The following is a 24,295-nucleotide window of genomic DNA, read 5'->3' as shown; positions in this document are numbered from 1 at the left end:
AGACCTGTTACTAAGGAAGAGAAAGGTAAAAGGAGGCCAGCTATGCATTACTCCACAAACTCCATTGTTAGAGGAAGGGATATTCATGTCCTCATCCATCGTATTTTCTTGGCTATTTCTATTTAAGATGTCATCCTTAAATCCGGTTGGATTAGTGCGAGCATCATCTGCAGAAGACAGGTCTTCAATCTCTCTGTTAAACAATGACCTCTGTCTGCTTTCAGAGAAGACACTGCTAGACACAACCTCGTCAACAGAATGCAACCCGGGTGGGGAAATGCAGATGGATGACGGGTCGACATCCATCTCATCGCCAGTAATTTCTTCTCCATAACTCTCATTACATAGGTCATTTCCACGTGCTACCAAATTACTTGGTTCAGTAGCCACTTTACCCTTGGTTCTCTCAGCTCCATCCCCACAGTTATTCTTACGTAGAGATAATACTTCCTCATTTATTGGATCCTTATTTACCACTTCTTGATTTCGATTGGCAAAAGACGCCACATCCATTGTGGTATCTTTGCTTTCCATATTAATTAGTCCACTGCTAAAGAAACAGCCTGATCATGAATCAAAGAATCATGAGGTGGGCAGTGTAGCATATCAAGCAAGGCCTTGTGGTACTGCAATAGGCTGATAGATGGCGTAGACAACCCTTTCCGGCAGACATTAATAACTTTGAGTATATGTTCACACAGGTTGCCCATTTCTGCCCAACGGCAGTTGCAAATACCGAACTGCGAACCAAGGTTCCAAACAACATAAGCATTCTCTTGGTCGAGCTCCTCAATAACTTTTGCACGTGTACCTTCTATGACAATATTGCAGTCAGGAATCTTCAAAGCTTTACGCCAAGATGTTAAACCACTCGCCCACTCATCTTTCCAATATCATGCAAAATCATCCTTCTCGGAATATTCATCAAGCCAGAAGTAGGAATGCACTTTTGTACCCAGCTTATCAATCAACCAATCAGCTCGTTTGTACACGCTAGGTTTCTTCTCGTTCAATAGCCTAAGCTTTAGTTGTTTGTGGTAGAACTCCATTGCCGCAGAGGTTTCTGTTGGAGTTTGTGGCCAAGTGGACTATCCTCCAAAATGCCTTTCGGCTAAAGAAAGAAAGAAAACATCTTTCCTTGTTTCAAGGAGGAAAAAAAGGGAAAAGTAAGGAGAAAAAAAAGGAAAAGCAAGGAGGAAAAAAGGGAAAAGTAAAAGGAAAAAGTTTTGGTGTCTTAAACACCCGTGAGGGCTCATTTTGGTTTAAAAAGGAGAGTAGTAGAGAGCAAGAGAAAAAAGAGAGAGCAGAGAGCTCATTTGCCTTTGCAGAAAAAAAGGAGAAGAAAGAGTTCTTTTTTGCAGAGAGCAAGGGCAAGGGTGAGAGAAATCAAGAGAGCTAGAGTGAAAGATTTCTTGTGAAAGAACTCTTGGGGTAGAGTGAGGCTCTTGGGAAAATTTTGTGAGTGGGTGTACAAGGGATATGAGATTGGGTTATGTCGATTTAACTCATGTGTAACTTGTACTGTTTTTCTCATAGTGAAGAGCAATATCTCTCCGAGGACGTAGGCAGATTTTTGCCGAACCTCATAAATTTCTCGGTGTCTTTATTTCTTGTATTTTAAACTATTCAACTGTGGGTTTGTATGTTGGTGAAGATAATCAACCAAGGCACAACAGTTTCCTGGCTAGCAAGAGGAATATTTTGTAGTGCAGAAATCCACATCCCTGAGTCGAGAGACATTTTTCTTGCACGTGTTATTCAAGATAAAAGCAAAAGAAAAAAAAGGTTCCTATTTAAAGAGAAGAGGGTGAATGAATTAAACGATACACTTGTTACGTCGTCTCATAAGGCAAAATATACCCCTACTGAATATGATAGTGACTAACCAATTCTAGGATACCAGGTTGCCTTAAAGTAATCCATAAAATCTGATTCATCAAAAAAATCTTCTATAAAGTCCTCAAACAAACGCTTGCTTCCTCGTTGTTGACAGATGTTATCCACTGCCTGATGAAGCCTCCTTGATGTTGTAGCTCGCATCTCATTGTCCACACATTTCTTTACTAAGTTTTTATGCCATGCATGACGAACCCGCCAAAAGCTTATCATCACTGAACACTGAAATACATCACTGAGTATAATGAAAAAGAACTTCAGTGAATAAAATTGTCAGTATGAAGACTGGACGAGGACTGAGCAACCAACCTGATGGTGAGCACATCAGCTAGAGGATCATCCACTATGAAACCAGCTAAATTCCATGCAGGATCTTTCGTTTGATCTCTATTGTAAAAAGCTCTCATCCATTTATGGGCATTGGAACTTTCAAACTTCGGAGCAACTATCCACGCTACCGGAATGACCTTGTTGTCTTCATTAAATACAAGGAAACTATGAATGGGATACTAAATAAGGAAAACTAATGAAAATGGCTTGAAAACTTTGAGTTTTAACGATAAGGACAAAATAAAGGGTAATGTGAATAGTACCGGGTTTGATTTTTTAGTGTAAAAATGTGGTTTTTCATTAAAGTGAACAGTACCGTGGGGTTTTCGTTAAAACTCCCAAATAAATAACGTTGCAACAAGAACTAATTCTGTTTCTCATTATTACTATTAACAATTGTAGTTGATAATAAAAGGGTGAACAAACTAAACGGACCTTCAATTTGGTTGTTCCGAACCTTGAATCAGAAGCTATAAGGCTGTGATTGCCAAAGCGAATCATCTGTTGCAACTGCCACTCTGTTTGAATGCCCAAAGTTAAAGGGTCCACATCAGAGAAATCCTCATAGAAGAAAACATGACTCTGATGGTTTTCTACCCACATGTTAATGCTAACTGCAACATCAGCATCCAATTCATATATAGAACGTCGAATGACCCTCTCCTGCCTCCGAACATAACTATGGGTTAAAAGGTCATTGCAATTAGATGGACCACCTTGTTTCTCTACTGATTCATTGTGTCTCTGCATTATACTTTCCACAGAGACCCCCACATATAACAAAGACTGCACACGAAGAAGCAGACCCTCAGAGATACAAGGGGCAAACATAACACGTGTTCCAGCGGCCATCTTATCTTGTGGACCATGGCATGGCGCTCCTTTCCTATCTACATGCTAATCCTGATTATATATGATAAGCGCCACTGAGGGTTCAGCAATTAATCGTTTCACAATAAAGTGGCAGGTACAACCTCTCTTGGTTTTCAGTCGACCAGCATTTTTCTTCTTTGAGATATTAATCCTGCAGGGTCATACAAGCCCACCCTTCCTCTGGTCATCAGGACCAAAGGAACACCAATATCTACACATTTGAAAAAAAAAAAAAAACAAAGATAGGTTAAGCTGATAGGATACAGGAATACTGGCTAAAATGGACAAGGGTAAAAACTGGAACTTACAGAATATACTCAAGAATACCATCAACCTTTGGTATGTAGGATGGAACTTACAAGAATGCCACCGTCGGCTCGCTTCAACATGAAATCTTGTTGGACATTCTTTATTAGAGGATTCACCCCTCAGAAAATCGTGGACTCTAGGAAACGGAATTAGAGCAACTCTATCTTTCTTGTCCCACCAACCTTCCACCTTTGACCACACAAGATCAGAAGAAGAAAACTCCAGTGCAGGTGGACTCTGCACAGGAAGGGACATAATCTCATCCCATCTAGCCATCTACAATGAATAAAACGGAAATGACAAATTTAATAAAAAGAATAAAACAATTGCCATTTTGACAGAACACTCAAGACCAAAATCCAGACATTAACCTCGATAGTCCTACTTTATAATAAACTACTACTTATGCCTTGTCTTCTAAATCAGCTAAACTGAAGTAAGACGACATGTTCAAACTTCTACAAATTTTCTGTTCAAATCCTATGCACAAGTCATGTTGAATAGACCTTCCCAACTTGAACATGTGCTTAAGTGCTTATACCGTCATTTTCATATCAAATTGCCTAAGTGCTTATTACCGTCATTTTCATATGAAGTGGTTTAGTGCTTAAGTGCTTATCACCGTCAGTTTCATATCTAAATTCAAAAAAATCACTGTCCTAGTTTGAATTTTAAACAAATTCACAATAGTCACACCTAACCCTTAACTATTAGTTGAATAAAAGGTTTTTCCAATCGAAAAAATGAACAAAAATGGCGGATTTTGCAGCTGGCTTCGTAAAGTTGCACAATAATAACAGTAACGGAGGTCTTTTTCACTCTAAAAAGTACCAAAGAAAGTCAAAAACTTCATATTTGATAACAAGAAAACAAACAAACAAAAAAGCAGAAACAATTTAATTCATGCAATACATTTCCTTCCCAACAACAAGTTCAAAACTTTAGCTAACAATTTAACTGATTTCGTCTGTTTTCATAAATTCTCAGAAATTAACAGTCGAAAAACACAAATTAAAGGGGGGAAAAAAGTGAACTTCCTCAAGATTTCAGATAAGTGAAGTCGCTAGCTTCAGAGACACAAACTGAGCTATATCGAAATATGTATACGTATATTTATTATAAGGGGTAGAAGGTAGGGTTAAGGTTACCTGGTAAGAGAAGGGCAGCAGGGAGAAAGAGGTTGTGCTGTCTGCGGAGATTGGAAATGGAGAGGGAGGGAAGAGGACTGAACCCCCAATAAACCCTTTCGTTGTATGTTTTTCATTTTTCTACTTCTTGTTATTTTATCCAACTTTGCAGTATTTGCAAAACAGGCCAACTGTCCTACACACTTTTTCTTTTTTACTAAATCCGCTTATAATACATGTATAATACACTTATATATGTATTTAGAAAAAATTGATTTGTATACACTTGTCAATCATACGGTAAAATACATGTTCATATAGGTAAGTGTGCAGTTTTCACATTTAATAAAAGGAATATAATGTTGTAAATAGTTAGTTTTTGAACAAGGTATTAGCACAAATAGCTTTCGATGCTTCATTTGAAGTTCTAAAGAAGAATTATCTTGGAGTTTCGTCATCTGCAATTAAGGGAAAGTATTAGTTTCATATCATTCTTATTTCAATTAAACCATTACTTTTTATTGAAGTGATCTAGTTGTTAATTGATTCAATTTCTCCTCTTGTGTTTATGTTTATTGAAATGCAGTGTATTAAAGATTGAAATCCGGATTTGGAAAAGATCATTTGAAACCGGAGTTTTGTCACGCCAGCCAAGTAACCTTAAAACCTATTCTTTATGATTCGACTATGTTCAAATTGCTTGATATGAATGATGTGTGTGAAATTAATAAGAATTTGGAAATGGGATTACAAAACCCTAGAACTTGAAGTTTCCTCAAGTTGGGGCTAGAAACATGAAAACCAACTACGCCCTAATGTACTTTTATTCTGCATTTTTTTCATTGGGTTTTTGCTAACCTAAGGAGGTTTTGATGAGGCATCTACTCTGGGTTGGTCGAATCCTTGTGTATGCTTATGATCATCCTTAAGATGTCAAGTATTGACATTGCTTTACCTCACATTTTTCTCCTTAGACTACGGGTTTGTCCTGTTGGAGAGATTGGAGAGAAAATGAAAAAGAATATCTAGAGAATAAGGCCTTCAACATATTTTGGACCTAAAGTTGGGTCTACGGTCTACCTAATCTTGGATTGAAATTAGACTAATAGTTGACTTATAATTGGGCTTGAAAAATAAATATCCAATATAAATAAATAAAAAATAATCAAGTTATATCTTATCCAGTTTAGTTTGGTTCGGTTTTAATCAATACGATTTTTTCGATTTCGGTTTTAATCAATACGATTTTTTCGATTTCAGTTCGGTATTTATCCGATTTTTTTCGGTTTTCCGATGTCCGGTTTTTCTCACTATAATACCATGCATGGGCCCCGGCTTTTACTTCTGTGCAGCAATCCTCTGCCTTTTTTGTTTGCCAAAATCTTGATTTCAAATAAAATGGCTTCGATTAAACTCCGTGTTAAGATTAGTCATGCCTTTTCTCTTTTTCATGCTTGTTGCAGATCAAACGGTACTCGATGTATGCCCAAAAGTTTATAATTCATTCCCTGTAACTGATCCATTCATATCTAGTTTTACAATATCTCCAGTAGCAAACCAATGCTGCAGTCTTTCATGCCTTCGGACATTTCTCTACGTTAATGTATTTTGGCCATTTCTCTCGGTCGAACGGCGTTAGGGCAGATCTCCAGACATGGTTCCTTGAGGAGTGGCATCAGCTTCAGGACTGAAATACAATCCCTGAGTATAATGAAAAAGAACATTAGTGAATAAAATTGTCATTCTGAAGACTGGAAAAGGACTGAGCAACCAACCTGATGGTGAGCACATCAGCTAGAGGATCATCCACTATGAAACCAACTAAATTCCATGCAGGATCTTTCGTTTGAACTATTGTAAAAAGCTCTCATCCATTTATGGGCATTGGAACTTTCAAACTTTGGAGCAACCATCCAAATACAAAGAGACTATGAACGGGTACTAAATAACGTTGCAACAAGAACTAATTCAGTTTCCCATTATTATTATTAACAATTGTATTTGATAATAAAAGGTTGAACAAACTAAACGGGCCTTCAATTTGGTTGTTCCGAACCTTGAATCAGAAGCTATAACACTGCGATTGCCAAAGCGAATCATCTGTTGCAACTGCCACTCTATTTGAATGTCAAAGTGAAGGGGTCCACATCAGAGAAATCCTCATAGAAGAAAACATGACTCTGATGGTTTTCTACCCACATGCTAATGCTAACCGCATCATCGGCATCTAATTCATATATAGAACGTCGAATGACCCCCTCCTGCCTCCGAACATACCTATGGGTTAAAAGGTCATCACGATTAGATGGACCACCCTGTTTCTCTACAGATTCATTGTGTCACTGCATTATACTCCCCATAGAGACCCCCACATATAACAAAGATTGCACACGAAGAAGCAGAACCTCAGATATACAAGGGGCAAACATAGCACATCTTATCTTGTGGACCATGGCATGGCGCTCTTTTCCAATCTACATGCTTATCCTGATTATAAATGATAAGCGCCACTGAGGTTTCAGCAATTAATTGTTTCACAATAAAGTGGCAGGTACAACCTCTCTTGGTATTCGGTCAACCAACATTTTTCTTCTTTGAGACGTTGATTCTGCTCGGTCGTACAAGCCCACCGTTCCTATGGTCATCAGGACCAAAGGAACACCAATATCTGCACATTTGAAAAAAATAGTTTAAGCTGATAGGATACAGGAATGCTGGCTAAAATGGACAAGGGTAAAAGTTGGAACTTACAGAATATACTCAAGAATACCATCAACCTTTGGTTTGTAAGGCGTCTTTGGCTGCCGTCGTCGCCTCGCTTCAACATGAAATCTTGTTGGACATTCTTTATTAGAGGATTCACCCCTCAGAAAATCGTCAACTCTACGGAACGGAATTAGAGCAACTCTATCTCTCTTGTCCCGCCAACCTTCCACCTTTGACCACACAAGATCAGAAGAAGAAAATTCCAGTGCAGGTGGACTCCGCACAGGAAGGGACATAATCTCATCCCATCAAGCCATCTACAATGAATAAAACGAAAATGACAAATTTAATAAAAACAATAATACAATACTCATTTTAACAGAACACTCAAGACCAAATTCCAGACGTTAACCTCGATAGTCCTACTTTATAATAAACTACTACTTAGGTGAATTTGCTCATAATACACGTATAATACACTTGTCAATCATACAGTAAAATACACGTTTATATACGTAAGTGTGTACGTTCACATTTAATAAAATGTTGTAACATAGTTAGTTTTACAATGAGTATGAATGTTACATCCCACCCTTGATTTAAAAAATAATTTTGAGTTTTTATTTAAAAAATTATTTTTGAGTTTTAAGGTTTGTGCCCGTGGGACCCTCATTCCTTTTTGGTCTCCCCTACCCGGCCCCCTTTTCCCTTTCTTCCCTTGTTGGACCCGCGAGTCCGCCCTTTTTCTTCTAAAATTATCAAACGCTCTTTCTCAATCTCTCTATCTCTGTATCTATTCCCCCTCGCTCCCGTGCATTCTCTCTCTACAACTCTCCCTCTCTTCTCTGGAAACACACACCGCAACCATCACCCTCACATCGTCATTGGGTGACAAGGGCCTACAAACATGAAAACCAACTAGGCCCTAATGTACTCTTTTTCAGCATTTTTTTCATTGGGTGACAAGGTTTTGATGGGGCATTTATTTTGGGATGGTTGTGCTCTTGTGTATGTTTATGATCATCCTTAAAATATCAAATATCGACATTGCATTACCTCACATTTTTCTTCTTAAACTACGGGTTTGTCCCATTGAAGAGATTGAAGAGAGAATGAAAAAAGACCTTCAACATATTTGGACCTAAAGTTGGGTCTACCTAACCTTGGATTGAAATTAAGTTAATAGTTAACTTAAAATTGGGCTTGAAAAATAAGTACCTAATATAAACAAACAAAAAAATAATCAATTTATATCTCATCCAGTTTAGTTTGGTTCGGTTTTTAATCGGTCCAATTTTTTTCGGTTTACTGTGGTTTGGTTTTTCTCCGTATAATACCATGTATGCCTCCGCCTTTTAATTCTTGTATATGATTTGCAGCAATCCTCTGCTTCTTTTGTTTGCCAAAATCTTGATTTCAAATAAAATGGCTTCGATTAAACTCCGTGTAAGATTAGTCATGCCTCTTTTCTTTTTCATGCTTGTTGCAGATCAAACGGTACTCGATGTGTGCCCAAAGTTTATAATTCAGTCCGTATAACTGATCCATTCATATCTAGTATTACGATATCTCCAGTAGCAAACCAATGCTGCAGTCTTTCATGCCTTCGAACATTTCTCTACGTTAATGTTTTTTGGCCATTTCTCTCGGTCGAAAGGCATTAGGGCAGATCTCCAGACATGGTTCCTTGTGGAGTGGCATCAGCTTCAGGAAGCGGAGGGAGAACCCCGAATTTAAACTGCCGTATTCGAGTTCAATTGAGAGAGTCAATTGTTGGACAATCAATATGTGGAAATGAGTAGAGCTGTAGAGGTCTTGACCTGACAGCTATGATCGACGAATTGGCTCCATCGCTAAAGCAACGCCCATGTAATATTTTGAAGAAAGCCTGGAGCAAACAGTTTTCATGGAGTTATTATTATTTTCGTCTTGTTCCGGATAGCCAAAACAAAAGCACTTCCAGATAACATAAAAATATAAAGAAAATCGCTTTTAGAGAGGTTACAAAGGCAGCTTTAGTGTTTTATGGAGAAGCAGCCTAAACATGTTTTAGGATAAAAACACCTACACCTCTAGGTGAACATTTAAGAATCTATTGTCTTACATTCATGTTACTCAAAACAGTTTCTATGAACACGAATTTTTCGTAGAAACGGTCCTGAACAGGCTGTTAATGTCTATCCCGACAGTCGAGTGTTACTCAAAAGAGTTACTGACCTGAGTGGGAAGCTTACAAGTATTCAGACATATACCGACGCATTTGCTTTCTTCTAAGTACTTGCATTTCTCTACAAACACCTGCATCAATGGTGAACCCTCCCATTCATTATGTTTATCGCGACCATGAACCTGACCTTAAAAATGAAAATGTAAATGAAGAACGGCGAACTGAACTCGCTCGCCCCACTACTCCATGAGGTCCCGTCTGGTAAGTCGACAAAATTTACTGTGTAAGAACCCATGAGCCATTGACAAGTAATTGCAGTTACCCTTGCAACCATGATGGGCCATGGCAGCTACTTTTCCACCTTGTAAAGGTAGTATCAATAACCGATAAAGGTCTAGCAGCAACGGTGGAAACAAGGATCTCAATATTCTTACCTGCCAATTGAGCACAAAGCACATACATAACACTCACTTATGGGCATCATCTACCCAATTAACAAACACACATGGCTCCTTACATCTAAGAGAATAATTTTTGGGTGGGCGAATCGCAATTGACATATCAACAATGCGAATCACCCATAGTTCAACACGTGATTAATAACTATAGGTGACAGCGTTAGCATCGACATCAAAATATCCTCAATTTGTATAGTATTCCCTCCTTATAGACAAGTCACAGTTTGACATTTTTACATAATTGTTTTTGTTTTTTATACAAGTTATTTCACGTCACTATAAGTTTCAATTTTTTATTTGCATGTTAGGAGTTAAGCAGCGTTGGTCACTAATGTAGCACATGGATTAATAACTACATGTGACAATGACAATGTCAAAACTAAAAATTTTCTTCATACGTAGTATTGCCGGCCTCCTTACAAACAGATCACAATTCGACACAGGTTGATAAGTTTTTCTGAACAAGTTACTTCACATTACGTCAATATATGGTTCAGTTTGTGATTTGCTGGTAAGGAATCAAGAATTTTATTAGCCACTCTCCCTCCTGGTCTCCTCTAATATTCTTTCATAGTTATTTTTGTAGTTTGATCGTATTATCATGTTTAGTCTGGTCTCCTCTAATATAATTGTTGAAAAGGACTGGAACAAAAGTAATTTGAGTGCCTTCTTCTTCGTTCTCGCAACCACAAAAATAATATTTTAAGATTAGAGATTACAAACTGATCTACACACAATAATAGAATCAGTGCCATTTTCTCCGTGTTATAGCAATACATCATAACAAATCGTCGGCAAACAAAATCAGTTTTTAGTTTTATGAAATAAAGAAAAAGCCAAAAATCATAACAGCCTTAGCAGACAAACTCAGAAAAAGATAGAAACAAATAAAATATAGATTAGACAAACTCAGAAATTTTAGTTACTTCCGCTCATTATGAACGAAATCTAATCAAATAATATCCTAATCTCAAAGGGTTCTCCTCCACCACTCAAAATCTACTTTCAAACAACCACCAACAAAAGCAAAAAAAAAAAAAAAAGGCCACCAAGAGACACTAAAACAGTAAATCAACTTAATTCCAAAGACAATTTTGCATGATTGACAACGAAAAAGGGTATAGATACACCAATTACTGCTCTTAAATTTGGAAAGAGAGCTAAATTTGCATTAGAGTTCTTTCCAAACTCGTGCCTGCCAACAGCAATTCTAGTTCGCACAGCCTCAAATGACCATCATGAAGGCAAATCTTAAACATCCAATACGGAAACAAATCAATTCCCTAAATTTTGAAATTGGAGATAATCCGAATATCGACCAAAACCTAGAATAGCTTACCTTCGTGTGTACAGCTCGTGACCAAGAATTTGTAGGTGAAACCGAATCAAGTTTGGAGTAGTGTAATTGGTAAACCAATTCCCAATAACATTCCTAATTACACTAGAAGAAGTTACTGCAATCTATTTGAATCTAAATGGTAACCCAAATCTGTGCCTACAAGAAAACATCAAGGCTGGAGAATGCTTTGTTAGACTCCTATATATAACTATAGGAAAGGAGATTTTAGTAATGTGGCATCATCAAATTTTCTTACAAAAGAACATTACGTATTCATTTGTCATATCAATCAGAACATTAAGCGACCACAAAAGAATAATGTGCAAAAAAACAGAAATAAAATAGACATACGGATGAAGAATACTGGCTTCTAACTTCATTCCTGTAAAACGAATGTAGCGTCATAGTTCAGGATCTACGGGTTCAATGTTTCTCCCACAGACGAGAATCAAAATCTCTAAAATAAATTATCAACTAATATCACTACAGAAATAACAAGAAGTAATTTATAAACAGAGTAACTTATTGTTTCCAGTATTCTGACAAGATGTAACAGATACCAACAAACATGAAAAGAAAAAAGGAATTACATCTGCTTTTTCTTAACCTTGTAAAGAGACCCAAAAATTAATGAAAAAGTGATACCCCCTTCATCTTCTAATTTTCATTGCCCAAAACTCATCACAGAAATCAACAAAATCTGTAAGAGCCAAAAACTTTTGAGGCATTCTACATTTATCATTCTGCGCACCAGAATTTCTTACAATTTTCTACATTGTTTTTAGTAGAATCAATTTATGAGCCATATAAATAGCAGTTTAAGTCAAGCTTGTCATCCAGTGAGGACGGCCAGAAATAGCAAGGGAGATGAGGAAAAGAAAATCGGTTTGGAAAGAAAATTAAAAGAACCCCATGATTGAAGCCAAGGTTGTACATATCAATTTAGTCGACATTAAATTTTCCCATCAGAATGACATGTACTAGTAGGTCATTACTGTTTCAGATTTGGATGCAAAAGATGAAACACGATCACAATACTACAAGTTAACAATACAAAGATGTATATTTATATTCTTACTCTCGGTCGGCCTCGCATGGGATTTTCATAAGTGCCATCTAAGTCACATGCTATGTGAAGAACACTATTCCCTCTAGCCTATAGTTATAAAAAGGTTTTCGGTTCGGTTACTTAAAGATCCAAGACCTTTTTGGTTTGCTTTGGGTTATCGGGAGAATGTTAGATTATTAGTGCTAGAATGTTAGAGGTATTATAAGCTTCTGCCCATGTTTTGTACAAAGGAACTGGTCACGTATTGACTTGCTGCTTCTTAAGAAAGGAAATTTGTTCTTCTGAATTCCACCTATGTGTCTACCTCAAGTAATTGACTAAGGCCAACCTAAAACCGAAGTTTGAAATTTAACAGGTATAGGCCGCACAAGTTGGAAGATTGATAAGCTGCATCACAACAACAATGTAGATGAAATTCAGATAAAACTGCTAGCTCACTGCTCAACTCAATTACTAAATATATTTACATACATATCGATAACATAATATGTGTTTGGGTTAATATTTGAACATTGGACTTGGATGAAGAAAAGCCCAAGAATACTTAATAAAAGGAGACTTGCCCAAAGCCTAGAAGCAAATTGAGGCCTTCTCAGCCAAAATGCAAGCCACATGCTTGCCACTGAAGTGACAAGTGATGAAGACTAACCTACTATCAGCCAAAGAACACTTTCTAGTGGCATTACAAGTAAAAAGCTAATGACTCACCGCCCTCCAAAGTGCTTTCGGGCAAGAACAAAGTTACAACAGTCGGGCTCATTTGTTATTCGGTAACATAATATGTACCACAAAGGCAAGTAGGCAACCCAATGTCTTATGCCAATTTGTTATTCGGTACAATTTCCACAGGAAAACACAAAATTAAGAGCAATCTTGGGCCACATCATTCCCTTATCTTAACCATTACTGTCTAAAACCGAAATTGCATCGAAATAATGGCGGTACATTGTGTTGAGATAATTATTTCGACACACTATCGATGATATCGCAAAGTTTTCATGTATAATGAAAGAAAAAAGGGAAAGAAAGTAGAGAGCAAATACCTATGAGGAGTGACATCAGAGAATTCGGTGGGAGCCCAATACATTAACATATTGCCAACACAAAGCAAGCTTCCTTCGTAGTCCACACCATTCACTGTGAAATTGTGAATCCATTTTCTGTGTAAAAGTGAAATCATGTAGGGATTAATCAAAATTAATCAAGGAGTGACCGAAGGCGCGTCTGAGTGACCGAAGTGACTGTTGGGTTGTGGGCTTAGAATGGGCTTCTTTCCTGTTGGTTTGTGGGCTTCCGTGGGCTTCTTTCCGGAGGGGCCCAAATAAGGTTTGGTAATGCTCCGACTGCTCTCGCTCTCGACCCCATTTTTTATTTCGCTCGCTGTCTCTGTCTCTATCCCTTTCTCCTTCTCAACTTGTTTTTGTCTGACCCTGCTGCAAAATAACCGAGTTCAAAATCCTCCCTCCTGAAACTTCTGCCCCAAATTGTGAATAGCTCATTAAAATAAGAAAAAAAAATTACAATACGAAAACGGTGGGATCCTAGGGCACATCTTAACATCGTGCAGTCAGAAATTATTCGACTTTTTGTTATTTAAAATTAAACACAAATAGTAACTGACGAAAATTGGCCGCACGATATATGATGAACTGCTACAAAGTGGATCCGAAGAGAATCCTCTTCCTACGAAAACAACATAATTTATACTAATTATGGCATGTCTGACAAAAAAAAAAGTCTAAATTATGGGACGAAAGCCTTAAACTTAAAATAAATAAATAAATAAAAGGGACAACTGGTGGCAAGCTACGGTTATCCACCTCTTCGGTAGCCGAAAAGACTCACAGAGTCATTTCAGCCTTCCCTGTCCACAAGTCTGACTTCCAGACCAGCAACAGGTTTCTAACTCGAGACCTCCAATTTTTAGTTTTAAGGAAGCTTCGTAGTCCGTTATTTACCACTGAACCACCAGCTCGTGGTTGAAAGCCTTAAACTTGGGTGTAAATAAAAAAATTATATCATTCTAGCAAACTTAGACCATCTCCAAAGGAGATGTCAAATTATAAGAGTCAAATTATAATTGATGACTGATGTGATAATTTGAAGTCTTACGTCAAATTTTGTACTTCTCCAACCGAATTGTTAAATTGTATTTTATTATTTAAATAGAGTTTTAATGGTTATAATTATTGATAAAAATGTTAAAACAAAATTTTTATTGGTTGAAAAGTTAATAGAATAAGGGATCCACCATTAAAATGAATTAAAAATAAAATTGACTCCAAATCACAAGGCCTTCAAATCCAGGCATCAAATAACACTTCGGTTGGAGGAGGGATGACAATGGATCGGTTTGGGGATGGAAATGCTATATCCATCCCCATAACCACGAAAATTAATCATCGGGTATTATTCATGACCATGCCCACTAAATAACGGATTCCCCATCGATTAACGGTTATATCCATCTTCATCAATACAAAAAATATATTTGCCCAATTGATGCATGATAATTTAGTAAATATTAATTTCGTCATCAAAATATTTGATGTATAAAATGTGACATCTCACATCGCCCAGGGGAGTGATCCATATATGTATATTCTCATCCCTACCTAGCACGAGACCTTTTGGGAGCTCACTAGCTTCGGGTTCCGTAGGAACTCTGAAGTTAAGCGAGAAGGGGGTTAGAGCAATCCCATGATGGATGATCCACTGGGAAGTTGCCCGTGAGTTCCCAAAAACAAAACCGTGAGGGAATGGTAAGCCCAAAGCGGACAATATCGTGCTACGATGGTGGAGCGAGCCCGGGAAGTGATCCGTCCCAGACCGGGATGTGACATAAAATGATTTAATTAATAGACCTTGTAGAGCATAAAAATTAAAGCTAAACATTGATAATGTTGGTTAATCTTTGATATCTCCCATAAGTACCATTGAATTCTCATAGATTTTGATTCATATCAAAACTTTTGAACTTTGCCACAAAATGCAACTCACACAATGTAATTTTTGTATTCTCAATGTAAGATTCAGTGAATAATGAATATACATATATATACACACATATATTATATAATACTTTAATATTAAATAATTCTATTATATATTATTCGGTTTGGATTTAGGTACGGATATGGATTGGGAACCCCTATAACCATATTCAAAACCATAACCGAATAATATTTATGGTTTTTCCCCATACCCAAAATATACCCAAATTTTCATATCCAAACCAATTCATTCGGACGATTATCCACGGTTACCGGGTTTAACGGTTAGAATTGTCATTCCTAGGTTGGAGAAACTTTTGAATGTCAAATATGCACAGTGGCATTCCACCTAGGATTTTGACATTTCCTTTAGAGATGCTCTTAACTAGACTTATGTTTGTATAAATAATCTGCTTTAATTGTACGTTAATTTAAAATGTAATCATTTAACTTCAAATCTGAGTGGAAGAGCCTTAACGACTTAATTTCTCGTTCAATGGGAGATACTTTTAATGTTCAAGGCTATGCTCTAATAATGAAGGTTCTAAAAGACGTTAGGTGCTAGTCAGAATGCGGGTTGGGGCCTAACGCTTAGGCAGCTAGGCGGGGGCCTAGACAGACTAAGCAGATTTAAGTAAATTTATTATATATATTATATAAATAAGTGCCTATTTATACTTAAAGAACACCAAAAGATGGTTCAACTTTGAAAACATGGGGAACAAACATATAACGAGTCTTCATCCAAGTATCCAACAAATTTCTTATATTTTACTAACAAAATAGAATGCAAAAAGAAAGTTATTGATTTTCTGTTTAAGTGAAAGTTGCGACCTAAATGGGTGCCTTAGCAGGTTTAGATGGGCTAAGTGAGTGCCTTTGTGGGTTAGGCAGGCTAGGAAGACGCCTAATCGGGTCTAAGCGCACTTTCTCAATTTTCAAATGTCTAAGGACTCAATTTTTTAGAATAGTGCTAATAATTTTGTGCTTACTTGAGTTTGATTTTAAACCCCACAAATTTTAGTTTATGCCAAGATCAAACATTTTTTTCTATGTTCTAAAAAGTGGCTTAAGTAACCAGTCAACACTACGATTCATTTTCAGGTGTTGAAAATGTTAGGTAGAGCACTTAGGCAAAGGTTACGCGGGCTAGGTGACTTTATTTTATTTATTTATTTATCTTTAAAATGACTTTTACATTTTGAGGATTGTTATGGATTTGGGTTTTGATGAATTGTAAGAGCTTTTATCGTCATTTATTATTTTTTTAAATACAAAGCATTAAAGAAAAACCTTTTCTATTCCCCATATCCACCATGCATATCTCCTCCCTGTCCGTTTCGAACTATCACCTCTCCAACTTCCATATTTTGTTTTTCGTGATTTACCAGGGGTAAGGTTTATCTCCTCTTAACTAGATGTGACTTTTCTTTTTTATATTTTTAAAATTCCCTCGCAAACTCCTTGTCTTTATCAAATATTAAGACAGACGCCCATTCAGATTCTTGTAGAGATCGCGAGGGTTGAATATGTCTTGTCCTACTTGTCCCTCTCAGAAACCACATACAATTGTCCTAGGCCTTGCATATGCTTGCCCTGCATTCATTCATTGCAAGAACCAAGAAGCAGAGAGTTTCTCTACATGGATGCGTTCCGAGATTCTTCTTCCTCCTCTTACCGGTGTTCCTATCATGCCTTCTTGAGTTTCAGAGGCCAGGATACGCGCAAGGGTTTTACTGATCACCTCTATAGAGCCTTGGAGCTAGCAGGAATCCACACGTTTAGAGATGATGATGAAATCAAGAGAGGGGAGAATATTGAGTCGAAGTTAGAGAAGGCGATACAGGAGTCGCAAGTATCGATAATTGTCTTCTCCAAGGACTACGCTTCCTCAAGGTGGTGTTTGAACGAACTTCTGAAGATCATGGAACGTAGAAATACTGATCGTAGACATGTGGTTCTACTAGTTTTCTATGATGTGAATCCATCCGATGTCAGGAACCAGAGTGGTTCTTTTGCTGAAGCATTTGCCAGACATGAGGAGAGGGACAAGGTGGAGCTGTGGAGAAGAGCTCTTAGGGATGTTGCATCTTTGGGAGGAATGGTTTTAGGAGATCAGTAATTTCTATTCTCATAATGTTGTCACGCTAATTGAAAGCGTCTTTTAAATAAGTAAAAGGTTTTTTTTAGCCAAAATGATCATGAAATATACATAACTCTTCATTTTGATCGCTGAGATTTGAAATCGATAGAATTAATCCATGAGTTTGTCCACAATCAATCGTTTTGGTCATTTAGTGAAAAATCACGATTGATTGTGGACAAACTCATAGACCAATTCTATCGATTTCAAATCTCAGGGACCAAAGTAAGGAGTTATGCATATATATCTCATGGACCATTTGGGCTAAAAAAACTTTAGTAAAATTGTAGATGGCAGTGAAGTTTGAAGTTGTTCGATTTTGGTTTATATGCTGCTATATATACTGCGATTTTGGTTTATATGTTCCTATCGATTTTGGTTCACACGTTCTCATGCTTATTTCTGCGTCCTATATTTCGATTCAAATGAATTACAGGTATGAGGGGCAGTTCATCCAAGATACTGTTGAAGAGATTAGAAAAAAAGTGGATCCCCCAGCTTTAGACGTTGCTCACTTTGCAGTTGGAATGGATAATCGTGTGAGACGCCTAAACATGTGGTTACAAGATGGATCAAATGATGTTGGTGTAGCTGTCATCTGTGGGATGGGTGGAATTGGCAAGGGCACTATCGCGAAAGCCGCTTATAACCGCAACTTTGATAGATTTCAAGGTGGCAGCTTTCTTGCAGATATACGAGAATCTTCAGAACAACCCAATGGTTTTGCTCGCTTGCAAAGAAAACTTCTTTCAGATATCCAAAGGGGGAAAGCAAAGAAAGTATACAATATGGATGAAGGAACAATCAGGATCAAACAAGCCGTAGGCCATAAAAAGGTTCTTATTGTTCTTGATGATGTGAGCAACCGGGATCAACTCAATGCAATTCTTGGAATGCGAGAGTGGCTTCATCCAGGGAGTAAAATTATCATAGCAACTCGACATGAGCATTTGTTAAATGCTCATGAAGTTTTTGAAAAGTTTGTGGTTTGAGAACTGAATGAGTATGAATCACTTGAAGTTTTCAGTTGGCATGCCTTCAGACAATCCCATCCAGTAGAAGGTTACAAGGAGCTTTCAAGACATGTGGTACAGCACTGTGGAGGGCTTCCATTAGCTCTTCAAGTTCTGGGATCTTCTCTATCTGGAAAAAGTGTAGAAGTATGGCAAAGTGCATTGCAGAAGTTAGACGTGATCCCTAATGACAAAATTCAAAAAGTTCTGAGGATAAGTTTTGATTCATTACAAGATGATCACGACAAATGTTTGAGGAATGGGAGTCCATTTGCTCCAAATATGACACGAGTTTGGCAAATGTTGCTATACGCGGGTACCTCAGTTAGGGCATGCACGAAGAAGCAGAATTGATCTTTGCAAATGCCTGTAAGAAGACTAAAGGTAAAGGGTCTTTCCTCGAGGCTCGGGAAATGCTCATGGTTCACGCCTTGAACACCCGTAAGGTGGATTTGGCTGATAACCATTTGGGAGCTGCTGTTTCGGTAAGCAAGGATGGGGAATCGCATCCATCCCCAGCTGCCAAAATTGCATTTCTCAAGTATTTTGAGGACAAGAAGGATGCTGATGCTGCTGAGAAATTTTGCAAGATTCTGAAGCGTTACATAGCTGCTGGTAAATTGGAACCTGCGATGCGTCAGAGATTGAAGGAAGAGCATATTGAAATAAGCCCCGAGCTTGAGAATTTGCATCAAAAGGTTTCCGCGAGTGAATTGACTGCTCCCTAGAACTTCGACATATTTTTCGGTTCTTGAACTTGTATAAAGGGAATCTTTAGCGTTGGATCTTTCGAGCTTTCAGTATTTTCAGATTGATGCAATCGGTATTGTATCAACACGTAAGTCTGCAGGCATAGATTTTTCTGTTTATGGTACCAAAACATGTTTTGCACTTCAATGCACATGCTTTTCATTGACTCTGAGCATTGGAACTTACGTTTTTAATCTCACATTCGTTATATCATTGTCTATCATGTAATGTCATTGTCCGAATATAATCTTACCTGCGTGGTTCCGTGACATGCATTTAGTAAGCTTCGCAGGAGATAAGAGTAATGGTAGAACTTCACGAATTGATTAGATTTTTTTTTGTTCATAGTAACGGGCATTGTGCAGATAGGTCATTTTTCCAGAGAACTGGGGAACAGGTTCATGGTCTTCTTTACACAAATCCATGTTTAGTTTACTACATAGATTAGTGGCAACGATCACAAGAATATCGCCAACTAACGCTACTTCGAAATAAAAAAACCGCAAACTAAGGTTAAGTGTTTGTAAAGATGAAAGGTTATATGTATTATGTGACAAATGATTGTGACGTTGCCGAGACACGAAAAACATGAAGCTTCCTAGAACTATTTGGTTTAGTAAAAAGTAAATTTTGAACAATATTATTTCGTGGTGCTACGCAAGCCAACCACATATTCTGCGGCTGCTCACAAGAATTCGACATCTTCTTCCTGATGCTCCACAACTATGGTGGCAAGAGCAAGTCTATAAGCTGAAGATCTCAAATTCCTGACTAGAACATATATTTCCTTTCGTCTTCGCTTAGCTGGCACCAAATCCCATTGTTCCTCTCTGAGACAAGCGAGTACAACTGCCTCGCAAAAAGCTTGTGCTACTGGCTTCTTGCTGCATAAAAAATAATTTGGAAAATCATGAATGCATAGCAAAATATAAAGAAAAGATGGTCGTTGTAAAGTGGCAAGAGGCTGTGAACTAAACTCCAACAAAACCAGTGGTGACGAAGCCTATTGGCGAACGATAAGTTTCTCTAAGAACAGGGTCCTTTGGCATTTGGAGTTCCCACTTACCAGAAGATTGCTCTGCGAAGTACGAAGCCACCGCAGATTGAGGCAATTGAAGTCCTCCATCGAAACTCTCTGACCTGCAAGACACACACATGAAGCTTATTTTTCAAAATTATTGGTCTGTAGCATGAATGGTGCTCTGAAATACGTATAAAGTCTTTCAAAAATAGCCGCAAAATTTCAAGTCACTCCCATGATTAAAATTTTCAACGGTTACATTAAATCTCAGAAAGTTTTCATTAATGCAGGTTCTGAATAAGAGGCCTAATGTAAATAGGTCACATTATCTCCTTTACTAGTATATAAAAGACGAGAAAATTTCAAGCGCCACCGTTGTAATACAATCATAAGCTTATAGGATATCATATAAACCATAAGCTTATAGGAAATCAAAGAAAAAATGACTACCAGGTCCACAGTGATATGTCCGTCAGTCGAGGTGCACAAATTACAGCTCCCTCTTCAAGAAAACCTTCCTTGTAAGCATGGAGTAATACTCTAACAAAAAATAGTTTATGACTGTTCTTAAATCTAGTAAACTGATCTTGGCCTGGACCAAACTTGATTTCATCCCTCATAAACTTCGTGAAACTTGTCTCCTTATCAGCGACATAAGGATACAGACGTAAATGACAGCCTTGAATTTCACTCGAGAAATTTGTCAGCGAAAAACTCATCCGTGCTATAAAACCATCAAATGAATTTCCATGACAGGCGGCTAATGTAGCATCAGAATTTCCAGAGTCTGAATTAGATGATGAATTGTTTCTGATGCCATGTTGCTGCCTAAAACTTTCAGCATCTCCAACTGCATTAGATTCTTCGTTTAAAGCAACTCGGATACTATTCCATGGGGATAAAATGGGAACCCTCAAAGGTCTTATGGCTGGAGGACGAAGTTCCCCTTTAAGATTAGAGGCAGCAGCTTCGGTCTCCTTGAGGCATAAATAAGCATCGCAATCGGGAAAATCTGAAGGAAAATATGGTAACCCCACCTAGAAAATAAAAGGGACTTAAAAACATATCAAACTCAATTGAACAGATGATAAAGTTTGATGCATTGAAGCAATTTTAAGGCGAGTCAGAAAAAAACAGATTGTCACATTGTACTTTCATGAAATTCCGAACTTCGAAGATCGCGTTATCAATTATTGCACAAAGAGTCAGTGGGAACATTTATGCCACGACTTTCATGTTTCCGATAAAAAAGACATAGAACTCTATAATATATATATATCTTTATGAGAAACAAAATACATTAACAGTTTACAAACAGTTGCATTCTATCTTAAGATCAAGCCTCTATACACTAGTATTGATGTTTGTGTGAACAAAAAGAAAGAACGGGTACCTCTTTTTGGCAAGCTAATTTCAAAGTGTCATAAGCTTCAGTGAGAGCAGAAGCATGTATCCACACCGAAAGCTGCCGATCAGTAGAAGAGTGCTTTGTACCTCTAGTCCATTGAATTCATCGCCTTCACAGTCAGCTGCATTATTATCTCTATTTGGTTGGCCAGAAGGCCGCCACATACAGTTCACAGGAGCAATTGGTTTTGAAAGAGGTGCTCCCAAATGATGAAGCTGCGAAAAATCGGTCATCATGTCAATACCTCAAGTCATCCACATTCACAAAGAAAAGTGCAATAGGATAACTTACCATAGCATTATCATATATGACACCAGAAATAACAGAACGGGAAACATTTTCAGAACGAGTTGACGGAGGAGACACCATTACCATGCCTAACACTGATAGTAACGAATCCTGGATGCATATGAAGTAGGGTGTAACATCATAATTTAGTAGCAGAAAATAACATATTGCAACACTTTTCCTTTTGAAGAAAAATAAATTAAAAGGTATACAATTTCATAGGAATAAATTCATAAGATAGAAAGTAAATGCCTGCCTCCGGCGCCTCCAATTGGATAGCTACATGATAGCTTGCATCATGAACAAGCATTCCATCCCTGAACCACTTCAAGACAGCTCTGGACCCCCTTCCTCTACATTTTATTTTATTTTATAAAGTAGATAACAAACAAACAAAATCAATTACTTGGCACTGCCACAGGAATTTAACATAAGAAACTCCTCACATCAATCACCAGTTGCGTTTCGAAACTCACCAGATATGCTCACAAGTTCATACTAATAATTATTTTAAAAACAGAAACAGAAGGAAAATAAGAAAATTATATATCAGCCAACGAGAGCGACCAGAAATAGAGAGAGAGTACCTGACGACTGAGAGAAGAAGAACAGGTGAGAGAGAGGGGGAGAGGTGAGAGGGATGAGGAGATATTTTGCAGCAGAAGAGTGGAGGAAGAAAGGAGGGAAAAGGGGTACCCAGCAAGCGGCTGCCTATTTGATACCTGGAGCAATTTAATTGATTACCGTTGGATCAATCTCAATGGCTGAAACTAAACCCCTTCTGTATCCAAGAAGAACAGGTCTCGCAACTCTAAAAACGCACACACGAGGGAGGCATCAAAGACCACGCCTCAGCCTTCTTCTTCTTCTTTCTCGCAATCTCTTCTCTCTCTACCACTTTCGCCGACTCAATCCACGGCTGCGGCGGCTTCGTCGAGGTAAAAGATTTCATCTTTTTCACTGTTAGAGTTAATGAATTCTACCCTTTTACCTGATCGAGTCTGTAATCGCCACTGTAAACTCTCAGGCTAGTTCTTCTCTGATCAAGGCCAGGAAGCCGACCGATGCTAAATTGGATTATTCTCACATCACGGTAAAACAATTTTTGGAATTAGTGCCTGAAATTTCACTGCATTTTCGTCACTAATCTAAACCAGATACGGGATATCGAACAAGTAACAAATTGATTTTGGGATTTTAGGTTGAGCTTCAGACAGTTGATGGGTTGTTGAAGGATAGCACTCAATGTGCTCCCAATGGTTACTACTTCATTCCGGTATATGACAAGGTATTATTTCTTATTCTTTTTCGGTGTCGGATTTCGCTGGATCTTTACATTTCACGTGCTCTCATGCTTCAGTGATGATGTTGTGTTGTCTGTTAAATTATCGGAGGAGATCGCGAAGAGCCATGCACTTGGTGTGGCTTACTCGACTGAAACTTTCCGGTTGGGACTGTTAATTGTACAGTTAAACTACACCACTCTCACATCATGAATGACAAGTTTTGTTTTTGTTATAGATCAAGTCCTGATATGCTTGTACTTATTTATTGTTGATCTTGGTAAGTTTACTTATTTATCTTTAGTTGGGTTCCTAATTATGCATGCTAGTACTTTTCGTTCCATACGTTGAAATTGGCTTCAACCGCTAGATCATTCAATTTGGTCACTTTCTTTGTCGCTATGTTTTATAGGTTCAAAAAATAGAAGAAATTTTTCTGAACTTGTTTGACTTGCTGCACAAATAGAGGATGATCTAAAATATCTTGACCAGCATGTCCCGTTCGTTTATATCTTGTGTAGTGATTTATAGCAAACCTGTGGTTCTTTTGTTTATCGCATTTGGTTTCAAAATTAAACTCTGCAAGATTAGTCATACCTTCTTTTCTTTTTCATGCTGTTGTAGATCGAGTGGGAAGAATCCGAGTTCATATTACTTCTCTCTGTTTTGTACATTCATGTTGCCCTAAAATATGCATCCCCTGTTAGAGTTAATCTCGTTACTCCGCGTCTTGATGTAGATTATGAGTTCCCGTACGACATTTTCTTTGGTAGTTCCTTACCACTGATCGTCAAACTCTCCCCTAATAGTCAAACTCCTCTCATATTCTATATTATCCTCACAACCCATTGACTTAATCCATCGGGGAAACTTCCTCGTCAAGGAGTGTGAAGTTTCTTGGTGGCTATTAAGAATCTTCCCTCTAACTCGTTAACGGTAAGGTTTAACTCCCTCTCATTTATTATACTTTATTTTTCTTGTTTTATTAGCCACTTGCCAAAACTTATGCGTGTGATAATTAGTCTTTGTAGGTTAAATTAGAAATTTTTTTACGATTTAAAAAAAATAGAAAATTAAGTCACTTTGTTTATATATTTGTCAATCATAAAACACCAATCAATT

The 24,295-nt window shown here is 37.7% G+C and overlaps 2 protein-coding genes, 1 long non-coding RNA gene and 3 pseudogenes across 3 annotated transcripts; 2 read left to right on the top strand and 4 right to left on the bottom strand.

Annotated features, from left to right (window-relative positions):
- Positions 1–46: 46 nt before the first annotated feature.
- On the bottom strand, positions 47–3,684 carry LOC137749191 (uncharacterized; annotated as a pseudogene).
- A 2,486-nt stretch (positions 3,685–6,170) lies between these two features.
- On the bottom strand, positions 6,171–7,558 carry LOC137707677 (uncharacterized; annotated as a pseudogene).
- Positions 7,559–8,901: 1,343 nt separating this feature from the next.
- LOC137707676 (beta-carotene isomerase D27, chloroplastic-like) lies at positions 8,902–11,610 on the bottom strand (annotated as a pseudogene).
- A 5,299-nt stretch (positions 11,611–16,909) lies between these two features.
- On the top strand, positions 16,910–19,151 carry LOC137707674 (disease resistance protein RPV1-like). The gene is made up of 4 exons (XM_068446583.1): positions 16,910–17,385; positions 17,847–18,389; positions 18,438–18,570; positions 18,753–19,151. The coding sequence occupies exons 1-4, from the start codon at positions 16,910–16,912 to the stop codon at positions 19,149–19,151; spliced, it is 1,551 nt and encodes a 516-aa protein (XP_068302684.1).
- A 484-nt stretch (positions 19,152–19,635) lies between these two features.
- LOC137707673 (ribonucleases P/MRP protein subunit POP1-like) lies at positions 19,636–21,977 on the bottom strand. The gene is made up of 4 exons (XM_068446582.1): positions 21,894–21,977; positions 21,689–21,817; positions 20,645–21,231; positions 19,636–20,313 (listed from the first exon to the last, which is right to left on the bottom strand). The coding sequence occupies exons 1-4, from the start codon at positions 21,975–21,977 to the stop codon at positions 20,145–20,147; spliced, it is 969 nt and encodes a 322-aa protein (XP_068302683.1). The 3' UTR covers positions 19,636–20,144.
- A 493-nt stretch (positions 21,978–22,470) lies between these two features.
- LOC137749202 (uncharacterized) lies at positions 22,471–23,436 on the top strand. The gene is made up of 3 exons (XR_011070189.1): positions 22,471–22,828; positions 22,918–22,983; positions 23,092–23,436. It is a non-coding gene; the product is annotated as an uncharacterized lncRNA (long non-coding RNA).
- The last annotated feature ends 859 nt before the right edge of the window (positions 23,437–24,295 follow it).

The sequence above is a fragment of the Pyrus communis genome, chromosome 11 (assembly GCF_963583255.1).
Source record: "Pyrus communis chromosome 11, drPyrComm1.1, whole genome shotgun sequence".
Classification (NCBI taxonomy): Eukaryota; Viridiplantae; Streptophyta; class Magnoliopsida; order Rosales; family Rosaceae; genus Pyrus; species Pyrus communis.
This window is presented reverse-complemented; position numbering and strand designations above follow the sequence as displayed.